Here is a 12,687-nt window from a genome sequence, read left to right as displayed (position 1 = left end):
ATGCATCCCTACCCCCCTGCTAGCTGTAATTGGCTTAAAGTATTATGACGGTCCACCCGGGAGGGAGGGAGGAGGAGAGATTTACGCTGACTCAGTCAGCGGCAGTTTCTATCCTCCCAGGCCACTCCGCAACCGCATCCATTGTTCTGTAAAATGGCCTCCTTTACCGACCACCACCCCAGAGAAAACCTTCCTTACCTGACCTACGCACTAAACCAAAGAAAACACGACGCTCCTTGGTTACGAGGTGAAGTGAGCACATCATCCAAGAGTTGAGAAAGGAACAAGGCAGGTTGACGGCGCTACCAGCATGGCGGAACGACCCACGACCGACTATAAAGAAGGATCTGTGCCAAGATAAAGGAGCACATGAAGACTACAAAGTCTGCAGGCGCTTTATGATCAAGCATTTTCACAAATCCAGGCGCTTCTCAAGACAGAAAAAATTACTTGTGAGGTACTTGGTGCCAGGCGCGACGAACATGGGCGGCCTATTACGCTACTTCAGAAGGATTACGACGCGAACTGTACATGGCAGTGGCACCAAAGATGGAAACTCAGAGCCCAAACCTTTACCGTTTCTGGTGAAGCCGCAGAGGTTTAAGATCTGAACAAGATCACCAACAATATAGCATTGGTGGTGAAGAAGGAAAAGCCGATCGTGTCAGCGTTCGAAATTCTCCGCTTACGTGAGGATTGTGGAGGAAGGACAGTACAGTGACGACCAGGTGTTTAACATGGACGAATCCGGTCTTTCGGAAAAACTACCTTCCAAGTCCTATCGCTGTGAAGTATGCCAGCAGGATTCAACCGGAAAATGCAGGTGAACGCGATCACCGCCCTGTTTACCACCAATGCCTCCGCACCTGTAAGCCCGGTTATCGGTGATCCACACAGCCCGCAGAAGCCGCAAGACGCTTCATAAGAGCATGGACATGACTGCTTAAATGTCCACTGGCTGACAGCACGAAGGCATGGATGTTCTCTACACTGTCCCTCCTGGTTTATGACTGTTTTGTTCCGGCGTAAAGAAATTCTGTGAGCAACAGAATGTCCTGTATTTAATATTTTGTTGCTGCTGGACAACGACCAGACACTCCGGCCTCTACTGTTAGATCGGGCTACCCCAACGTAAAAGTGGTTCTCCTCCCAACACTACGCCTTTAATCCAGCCCATGGACCAGGAGTTGATTTGCAATGTGAAAGCTTTATTCTCAACAAAAATTCCAGCCCTGAACGACTACACCAACACTCAGGGAAGAGTTGCGTGACCTGGAGTGACACCACCACCGAGAAAAGCAAGAGCGTATTTAAGAAGAGGAACAACGTTAGAACAGCAAAAAATACTTCCTTCAAACACCCCTGGAGAGTATTTAACATCAAGAAAGCTGTGACATCTTGGTGAGTCAAGGGATCAGCTGCCTATTGCTACACCACACGATGAGACATTAAAAGGTATGGAATACCAGGTGAGAGGAGGAGCCAATCTGTGACTGGTGAGGTTCAGACTGCTGGTAGCAGTGGACTCCACAGAGAAGCTGCGAGACTGTTACAGTTCCAGGCTTCCCGAGACCACCAACACCACAGCATCCTGGAGGTGATCAGGAATCCTGAAGTGACTGCCGACGAGATGTTGGAAGAAGAAATACCAGTGAAGAGGAGGAAGAAGGTGCGCAGTTCCTGGCTGAACACAATTTAAGTCATAGGATATTAAGGTGCTATGGAGGTGTAGAGAAGATGAAGTCTTTCCTTTCCCTGGGAAGCGATAATGGCGATCATGGTGAAGTCTTCCATAACTGCTGGCAGGCCAGGAGCCGCAGCATCAAGTGTGCATTTTGGCTAAGATCACGCCAGCCACAGCAAAGTATAACAGATTTCTTCACCTGCAACCCACCACAGCCAGCCCAAGCCAGTGGAGTAGGAGCAGTGAAGGTTGACTTTGAGGGATTTATTGTAGCCCTGAGATCGTAAGTGACAGGATGATTCACCTAGTAATGGTGATTCACCTGAGGGCCAGTAATCACCTCTGCCCGAACCAGCCTCCATCCTGTTACCCATTCTTCTACTACCGTAAGTGTCCACCTAACTTTAGTTTCCCCTCTAAAGGTAACCTTCATTTTTCCTATGTTAACCTTTATCTTTCCTAACCTAATCCTCTATATTACTTGTTTTATAATATCATAAAGTTAAGATGTATTTACGTAACAGTTAGATCGCCTGACTCCATTTCTAATCCTATGTTATGTTGTTCACTTCACGCGTTCCTCACTTTCCGACCGGTTACATTAATCTTGTGAATGAGACCCAATCGTGTGTGTATATATATATTATATATTCATATATATATATATATATATATATATATATATATATATATATATATATATATATATATATATATATATATATATATATATATATATATATATATATATATATATATATATATATATATATATATATATATAGTCAACCTCACTTTACGCGGTTAATGTAACCCGGAGGGTCCCGCGTAAAGTGAGAAACGCGTAAAGTGAATAACATAACATATGGGATTAATTGAAATGGAGTCCGGGCCGATCCCCAAACTCCACTTTTTGACGACACACAACTATGTTGTAGTAAAAATATTATCTTAACTTTATGATGGTATGCACACACAATTAATAATTAAGAGAAATATCAATATTAGGTTTTTTAACACTTACATTAGTAGATAAGATGGCTGGGGCACACGGGGATGGGCGGTTGGTTCCGAGGCAGAGGGCAGATTATTGGCCCTCACCTGTATCAATTGTATCACTATCCACCACAGAGGCTTGCAGGGCCTCTTTGTCAAACCCCTCAAAGTCCATATAAGTCCATATCCTCACTATAATTATCACTATCACTGACTTGGGCTGGCTGTGGTGGGTGGCGGGTGCAGAACTAGGTAATGTTTTGATGATTGGGCGACCTTGTGCGCACCATGCTCGCGCCGCTTACACAACATGGCGGATGGCGGGAGGTTTGGATCCAAAAATGGCGCGGCTCGCCAGCCGCTCTCCGCGTAAAGGGGTACACGCACCGCGGAATGTGAGCATTCCTGTTTTGGCAGGGTACCGCGTAAACGTGGAAACGCGGAATGTGGGACCGCGTAAAGCGAAGGTTGACTGCATATATATATATATATATATATATATATATATATATATATATATTATACATATAGAAAATACTATATATATATATATATATATATATATATATATATATATATATATATATATATATATATATATATATATATATATATATATATATATATATATATATATATATATATATATATATATATATATATATATATATATATATACAGTCAGCCTCATTTGCAAAATCTAGGGTAATCAAGAATTTTGGGGTGATCAATGTATTACTTTGTAATAGCAAGCAAATGCTGGAGTAATCTACCATTTGAGAACATGGAAAGAATTGGAGGTGCGGATTATAAAAGGGGAAACCGTTGACAAAAAAGAGATGGCACTCCTTGAGGCTCAGAGGAAGCAGTGGAGAGATGATTTGGCGCAGCTGGTTGCCATAGAATAGCCTCCAGCAGTGAGGAACATGGCACTGAGGGGACACACAAAAATACTGCACACGCCATCAAACGAGTACTTCTAAAAAGAGGTTGAGCTCATGGCAAAATTTGACCAGGCAATGAAAGATAATATTCACAGGGTGGAAAGTGGGTTAGCAAGTCACATCAGCCACCTGGGCAAACACATTCAAAATGAATTGATTGACTCCATCAGTACCAAGATCATTCATACAATGGTAAAGGAGATCAAGCATTCAAAGTACTTTTCTATCATTTTAGATCGTACCCCAGATGTTAGTCTTACAGAACAATTGTCAGTGATAATCAGTTTTGTTTCACTGGATGATAAACCCCAAGTAAAGGAACATTTCATGGGGTTCCTGGAGGCAGAGGAGTCCACTGGCCAAAGTTTGTCATCACTAATTTTGAAGAGACTAGAGGACCTAAACATTCCCTTTGACGACTGCAGAAGACAGTCTTACGATAATGGAGACAACATGAGGGACAAAAACAAGGGAGTCCAAGCCAGGCTGCTGGAAAAGAATCCAAGGGCTCTATTTGTGCCATGTGGGGCCCATACTTTAAATATAGTGGTAACTGATGCTGATAAAAGTTCCACAGATGGCATTGGCTATTTTGGCACCCTATTCTTGGTTTTTATACATAGATGGGCTATCCTGAAGAGCCATGTCAACTTGAGTTTAAAATCATGTTCAGAGACAAGGTGAAGAGTATTGAGCCAGTAAGGTACCAAGTAGCATCAGTGAGAAAGACACTCATTGAGGTGAGGGGGTCAAACCATTGACCAAAGGTAAAGATCGAGACCCATTAGGTACAATCATACCGGTTTGCAATCTGCACTGTGGTGTGGTATGACATCCTAAGCCACATCCAGCAAGTCAGCAAACTAATCCAGTCTCCATCAATGCAATTAGATGTGACTGTCAATCTGCTAAGGCAGACTGAAACAGCTCTCAGTACTTACAGAACACCAGGCTTTGTGGCTACACAAATCTCAGCCATGGACATGTGCCAAGACATGAATGTGGAGGCTGTTCTCCAGCAAAAGAGGCTGAGGTCCACAAAGTGGCACTTTTTCTTTGAGTCCCCTGATGAGCCCATCAATGATGCACTTAATAAATTGGAGGTGAACTTTTTCAATGTGGTAGTGGATGCTGCCATCTCGATCACTTCAGGAATGAATGCAGACCTTGGCAGATATGAGAGACAAGTTTTGGGTGCTCTCAGACTTCCAAAATGTGACAAATGAGGAGGTGACACAGCAATCAGAAACACTCAGCAACACCTTAAGCCAATGGGATGAAGTACTTAATACTGACCTTAAGATACTTCCAAATACCACTCTCCCATGGCCACAAATGTCTCTGAAATTGGCCAAATTTCAAAATTTTTAAAAGCTGTACAGGCTCGCTGCACTCACATGAGGGGGGGGGGGGGGCACCTTTGCATAATCTCACCTGGGGCACCAAAAAATGTCAGGACCGCCACTGATCAACAGTTATCAAAATTCAGGGGCTTAGGGACCAGCCATCCTCCAAAAACTCCCATCTACCCTTGATATATCTTTGTCCTGCACACTGTCAAGCAAGAAAATAAATTAGACCTATAAAGCAAGAATAATAAGCCTTAAATAACCAATGTAAAGCATAAATTGAAACTATTATTTACCTGTGTTGAGGATGGTAAAGACAGTCTGGGGAGCAAGTCTCTACCAATCATTGCTGGTCCATCACTACTCTTATTATGCCCTATTATGCCTTATCGCATCATATCAAGCTGTCCAGCACAAGAGGGACTATCACCAGGACGGTTAGGCATGATTGAGTAACACATTAAGTAGGAAATAACAAAAAAACACAAAGTCAGAGACACAGAGTAAGTGTAAACAAGAGCAAAGATTGTGGGAACAAGCCAATTTAAAACAGCTCTGCCACTCCTCTCCCGATTGTCGGATCTCCGGGGTATAAATGAAACTTGCGGGGTATTTCCCCTACATGTAATCATCGGCTATGCAAAATGGAGGATTTCGGATATACCTGTACTTCCTCTCCAATGGTTCCTCTTAGACTAAGTAAATAAGCAGCATTAAAACTGATGAAGGATTGTGGCTCCTTCAGGAGAGATTGTGAATCAAAGAGTTGGACAAGCACGCTGGGCACTAAGTACAGAGTGGCAGTTAATGTTAGGCTGATTGAGATGAATTATGTCTTCAAGCCCACAGTGAGTTCATCAGGTTATAGCAAATACTCTACTTACTCTTCTGGGGTGTTCTGCTGGCATATTGTTACGCTGTGTTGGTCAATTACACCTCCAAGGAACACACGAATTCACACTAACACTATCGGCAGTATCAACCTCTTCAGCAGTCCATATACCAAACTCTTCATTGATGTTTTTTCTGGTTTATTGAATCATGAATTTCACTGACTTTATACTCTAGTAAAAAAGACGCTTCGAATCTTCCTTGAAGCTTCCTACCGAGTCCAACTGCGTGTTCCACACAATTTTTAACAATTACAAGGCACACAATGGAGTGGAAACTTGTAAAGGCTGCCACAAGTGTGGATGTTTTACAGGATAGTCACTACTGATATCACTTCTGGAAGACCTATTAAATAGGTCGGAGAAAAATTATGGATTTTCATGAGTCACGGAGGATCAATTGTGTACCCCCTAAGATTCCTTCAAGTAACCCAGGTTGAGAACTCCCACATTAGACAGTCCATTAGCTTAGAACGTGTAACTGAGAAAGAAATTTTAAATCGTCAGCATGTGTCACATGAGTATGGTGACACCCCCTGGGTTCCCTACTGAGAAATGCATCACAATGATTTATTTATGGTATGAGAAACTACCTGTATGTACTGTACTGTATATTATGTATGCTGTATGTATATTATGTATGTTGTATGTAAACTATGTATGTACTCCATTTATATACATTACAGTACTTATTCAGCCTAGCTAGCAACGTGTAGCAATGTATTTACCATGTCACCACACGCTTAGTTAATGTGCCTGGCGACATATGGAAGCTGCTAATGTATCACTTGCCACATGTCGCCTGAGAGGCCAGTTGACCCCCAGACAGATTAGGGAGAGCCGCCTCGCTTGTGTATCTGTTTGTCCAGTAAATAGAACCTACGAAAAACTCTACAGGTGTTTGTGTTCGCTCCTGTAGATAGAACTTGGTACCCAGAATATATACACTACCTACAGTATCATTTTACTATAAGAATCATATTATTATTCTATAAATTTGTGAAAACCGACCTACATTAATTTACTACATGAAACTTAATATTGTTCTATAAATGAATATAATAAGCTTAACAATCAATATGTTTGAAGAATTAGTTAAGAGCATTAAAAATTACAAACATACCTTCATATGTCTAATAGCAAATTTTCTGATGGTGTAAGTAGCAAGCACTTCTTCATGAACCAAGCGAACTTGAATCAACCCGTATATTTCACTTCCTTCCTTGGGCCAGTACTGGTCACACTTTTTCTGTAAGATTTAGGGACACAAACTAAACATCATTTTAGTTAGAATAAGAAGTTTTGTCTTGTGGCTGGCTGTTCTCATAAATTTTATTTATTTATATAAATTTGTGAAACTGACACAGAATTTCAATTTTAAATTTGGAGCTTTAGCACTAGCTAACCCATCTGCCTTCAGCATCATAAAATAATATAAATAAACAAACAACACTTCACTTACTACATGCAGCAACATTTAATACAACCATCCACAAGGGCAAAACTCCTACATGTTTAGGCTCTTGAACAACTCCAGGTGGCAACCCAGATGGCAAAATTAATTTCTAGGTCTACAACACAACTAGAACAGCTAGAGGCTAGTCCCCTCCCACTCCCCACTTGGCCAACACTTAATGTATCAGCAGCCATCATCATCTTTAAACAAATGACTTTTTTATCACATTACTGTACATTAACTGCCTATAATACAGTACAGCACACAGAGGCTTGACAGTGTTATGACTAACCGTTCTTGGTGGTTTTCATTACACTGTATCTCAAACACTAATAATAATAACAATAATACAGTAAAAGGTCAACAAATGTCAAATAAGAAAACTGTGCAAAAAATAAATAATGCAAAATTAATTCATTACAGTTTTTGGATAGGTTGTTTGATATTATACTGGAAATGATGGTCATGAACAATAATGCACTCATAAAGAATGTGCTGCAGATGTTGTGCTTTGGACCAAGTGGGTTGTTGGCAGCAGCAGGCAAGGATTGGTTGTGTACAGTGGCATGCCAAGCGAATGTCTCCCTTGTGCACACCTAGCATAAAGAAGTTTTGCACTGTGTATTATACAATACCTCTAGGCATTGGGTAGCTAGCTTTGGCTGTTTTTTAACAGTTTCCTATGAAAGGCAGAAAAGGAAAGAAAACAAATATTACCTTTCAGTCCAAAATGGTGAGAAAACATAAAGCTGAAAAGATTAGCTTCACTTGTCATTATGACAAGGGAGAAATAATTACAAGGAAAACACCTCAATGTTCCATTAAGTGTAATTCTGTACAGTATTGTCCAGCAGAAATATTACAAGACTAACCCTAAAATAATAATTATGATGTCCTAACACTGCACATTACAGTAATACTGTTCTTGTACACTAGATATTTATATGAAAATATATACTTTCAATGTAACATTAAATACAAAACAGTATTGTACCTCTAGTATATATCTACAATACTTTCTTTTCAAGGTATAAACATCTTGTGCTGTTATACTTCACAACTGATCCCTTCAGTGGCTGTGACTGTCAGTGCCCATCAACTAGTACTACGTATTGACTTACTCGTCCTCTCTCCACTAGGTTGGTGATCATGACAATAATGTGGACCCTCTGCTCCCACACCATGCGCCAAAAAGTGTCAAAGGTGGACGGTAAGGGACCTTGGGTTCCGATGTATGCCCGAGCTTTGTCATAACCATCAATATAATTTGCATTAACATACTCGATGGCTTTCTTCTGTCCAGGGAGGGGTCGAAGAGGGACTCTAGTGTGATCATCTGAAAAGAACAAAACAAAGTGTTAAGAATGACTTGGCTAAATGCCCAAAACTGTCACAAGTGGCAAGATTCTGTGTGCTTGTTGCCATATACTGCTAGTACAGAGTACTACCATATACTGTACTGTACTGTCACTATACCCTGTAGTGCACAATATGTTTTGCTTATTATGTACCACAGTTATTAAGCTTGAAAACTTTTTTAATTGTCAATATATTTAATAATAAACTATAAGGACTAGTAAATTGTCATTGCTAACCTTGTGTACAGTGTATCTTATATTTTTACACTTGTAAGAACTGTATTGTTGTGATTTGTTTACACCACATTCATGTGCCCCAGAAACATTTGGGTGAAAGAAAACTGTAGTTAACACTGAAAGGTCAAACTTGTTTGTGGGTGCTGTTAAAATGTAAATGTTGGCAAGTTTAGATAACACCGAGGACAGAGCTATCAAATTGCAGTTTAGGGGGTCGACTTAACTATCAGGTATAGGCCTAGACCAACAATTTCACTTGAAATAATTAAGGTTGTCTTATATGCCAGGTTGAACTTATAGGTTGCAACAATTGGTGCAGAGCACTTCCGGAAAATTCCAGTTTTAGGAACGATTTTCCGAGAAAATTTCAATTCCAGCTATAGGAGAGTTCCGGTTAATAGGGATTTTGGCTAACGGAAATATTACGTACTTGTATATACATACAGTGACCACTCCGTTAACGAACCCAATCCGTTCCAGAAGGTCGTTCGTTAACCGAAAAGTTCGTTAACCGAAACCATTGTTTCAATGGGTTTTTGGGTAATTGGTTCCAGCTCACCGAAAATTTCCTAAATTCAACAAAAATGGTAGAAAAGTTCACTTACTTTGAGGTGTGTATGTAGAAGGCTCCTGGATGATGATGATGATGATGGGATTTAGAATAGGGGTGGAGGAGAAGGAAGAAGAGAAGGCATTGGGGTGGAAGAGAAGTCACCCCATGGCGCCATTTCACCCATAAAATTTTAGCTCTCTTGGTGTAATTCAAGATTATTTTCTTTAAATCAACACTGCACTGCATTATATATTGTCAATATGTAAAATATATTTCAAAATGACCAATAATTTGTTTGGAAACACAGAAAAAAAGCGTTTAGTTGAAGAGAGTCTCAAGCAAGATGTTACCTCCAGTGAAAACAGAGAGAGACTAACTCCTGTTTGCTGTGTTAAGAGGCTGGATGCCGCGCATTAAACTAGTCACTTTACCTTCAATTATGTTCAATAATTGTTAAAATGACTTAAGAAATTGAATATTATACTTTTAAAATTATTGAATAGTATAAACTTCTTGATATTTACTAAAATAGTAAGGAATTTAAGCCCTAGAACCGATTAATGTATTGGCGGACTGATACTAAAGCTGGTTGCCCGGTCAGTGCAAGCGAAAACATGTTGAGGTCGGTTCGTAAGAACTTCGTTAACCGAATTTTTTTTTGTTAACTGAATTGAAGATCCTTATGGAAGGCGGTTCGTTAATCGAAATTACGTTAACCGAGGCGTTCGTTAAACGAGGGGTCACTGTACTGTATATATGGGTTCAGAATGTAGAGAAGAATATGAATACTGTACTGTATATGGAATTCTAAATTTAAAAATGTGCCTTCTGCATCTATGGAGAGTGCACTGTACTATCTCAAAAACGTATCTGTCCACACACTGTGTGAAACAATTTGAGACCACAGATGATAGATACTGGGACAAGCATTTAATTTGTTATATAGTTTAACATAAGTAATGCAATGTGTATTTACTTCTGTGAAATTAATATGATGTTCGGTTACCAAATGTAGCAGCATCAGTGTGCCACAGAACCACGCATACCAACCCTCCGGGGCCACAGAGCCACACATACCAACCCTCCCGGGCCACAGAGCCACTCATACCAACCCTCCCGGGCCACAGAGCCACACATACCAACCCTCCCGGGCCACAGAGCCACTCATACCAACCCTCCCGGCCACCACGAGTTGCAGGTAGCATTACAGAAGTCATTGGACACATCCTAGCAGATACTTTGAGATACTGTACATGTATATGAGCATATAGATAATAGTGAATAATTTGACTCACAGGCCACTATGTTGAGGTAACGATTCTTCTGTTTATTGTCCGGGTGCTGAGAGTGTTCTGCTGGGTGATGCTCCTGGGCAGAGGCTGCCTGTATTGCCTCATATTCTTTGGAAAATGCAATGTCTCCATCAGCATGTAGGTCTGCTACATGCTGAAACATAATAAAATAGCATCAGCATCATAAAAAGAGAGATATTAATATTCTGAAAATTAAAGGAATCTATATTTTCATGTTAGGACTGAACCTGCATTAAAACATAAGAACATAAGAATGTAGGAAACTGCAGCAGGCCTATTGGCCCATACTGGGCAGTCCCATTTATACCCAACCCCTATCGCTCATATATCCATCCAACCTATGTTTGAAGCTATCCAGCGTATTCCAGTTAATGATGATATTTGGCAACTTGTTCCACTCGTCCACTACTCTATTTCCAAACCAGTGTTTACCTATTTCGCGCCTAAATCTAAATTTGTCTAATTTAAAACCAATGTTACGAGTTCACCCCTGGTAGGATAGTTTGAGTTCCTTTGTAATGTCCCCTTTGTTTAGCCCTGACTTCCATTTATACACCTCTATCATATCGCCCCCTCACTCTACGTCTTTCGAGGGAGTGCAAATTAAGATGCTTTAACCTGTCTCCGTACTCAAATTCCTAATGCCCGGGATTAGTCTAGTCACTCTCCTCTGGTTTCTTTCTAAGGATTCTACAGTATATCCATTCTGTAGTACGGTGACCAAAACTGAAATGCGTAATCCAAGTGAGGTCTCACAAGCACAAGATATAGTTTTAAATTGACCTCGCTAGTCTTGTAACTAACACTCCTTAGGATGAACCCAAGTACTTTGTTAGCCTTATTTCGAGGTTCAAGATCCCTACTTATCATTACAGCACGAACTACAGGAGTTGGAAAAATAGGTTAAACCTAAGATATCAGTGGCTGAAAATATTTAGTTATACTTTCCCACCACCATCAAGTTCCAAAGGGAACTTTACAAGTGAGAGTGATCATCAAAAATAGAAAGACATCAGCCATGACATCACACTGACCTCTACACACAGGGTTAGGCAGAGAAGACTTCAGACTTTATCCTTCAATTCCAGCCAATGTCCACACTACCAATTAAGAGGCAGGAAAGCTTATAAGTCCCATCACGAGGGCACACCTACCTACAAGTGAGTTGTCATGTGGCCACTGTTTTATCTTTGGTACATGCTAAGCATCACAGGGAGCAATAGTTAAATACAGTGATATCTCCATTAGCCAGAACAATTGGTGGAGAGCACTTCCGGGAATGAGAGATATCTGGGTAACAAGACGACTTTCTCAAAGCAGGAAAAAATCCCTCATCCCCGTAATTTTCTGGAATTTTACGGGTAATGGAAAGATGTTCTCAGAAGTTCCAGAAATTACCCATTACATCTTCTCTCGAATCCGGAAAAATATCCCCCATCCCCGGAATTTTCCAGACCGGAAATTTTGTTCGGAATTTCCAGAAATTGCGTCTGATTTTCATCTCTCAAACCCGGAAAAAAATTCCCCCATCCCCGGAATTTGTCGGGTATTGGAAGAATTTTGTTGTAATTTTCCGGAAAATGTGCCCCTCGAAAAATCGTTCCCAAAGCCGTAATTTTCTGGAAAATTACGGATTTGGGAAAGATTTTCTGAGAAAATTTAAATTACTGTACTGCTATCGGAGAGTTCCGGGTTTGAGGGATTCCGGCTAACGGAGATATTACTGTATCTTAATATTGTATCTGGAGGGATTGTAATGAAAATAGTAATTTTTAACTCAATAATGTACAAAAAGTGTGTTAGGTGGGTACACAAAAGGTGCAGTGAAGTAGATGGCAGACTTTAAGCATCCTGTATGTGCAGGTAACCATGTGTCCACAGCAAAGCTGGAGAAACTCAGCACTGGG

The 12,687-nt window shown here is 40.5% G+C and overlaps 1 protein-coding gene across 1 annotated transcript in view; it reads right to left on the bottom strand.

Annotated features, from left to right (window-relative positions):
• LOC121878230 (tyrosine-protein phosphatase 99A-like) overlaps positions 1-12,687 on the bottom strand; it is a gene marked incomplete in the record, with an annotated part of 103,182 nt that overhangs the window by 58,093 nt on the left and 32,402 nt on the right. The window contains 4 exon segments of the mRNA XM_042384325.1: positions 6,987-7,112; positions 7,955-7,999; positions 8,441-8,655; positions 10,763-10,913. Coding sequence (XP_042240259.1) covers positions 6,987-7,112; positions 7,955-7,999; positions 8,441-8,655; positions 10,763-10,913 — 537 coding nt within the window.

This window comes from Homarus americanus, unplaced genomic scaffold (assembly GCF_018991925.1).
Source record: "Homarus americanus isolate GMGI-L3 unplaced genomic scaffold, GMGI_Hamer_2.0 scaffold45562, whole genome shotgun sequence".
In the NCBI taxonomy this organism is placed as follows: domain Eukaryota; kingdom Metazoa; phylum Arthropoda; class Malacostraca; order Decapoda; family Nephropidae; genus Homarus; species Homarus americanus.
Note: the sequence above shows the minus strand (reverse complement) of the source record. Positions and strands in the feature narration are given on the sequence as shown.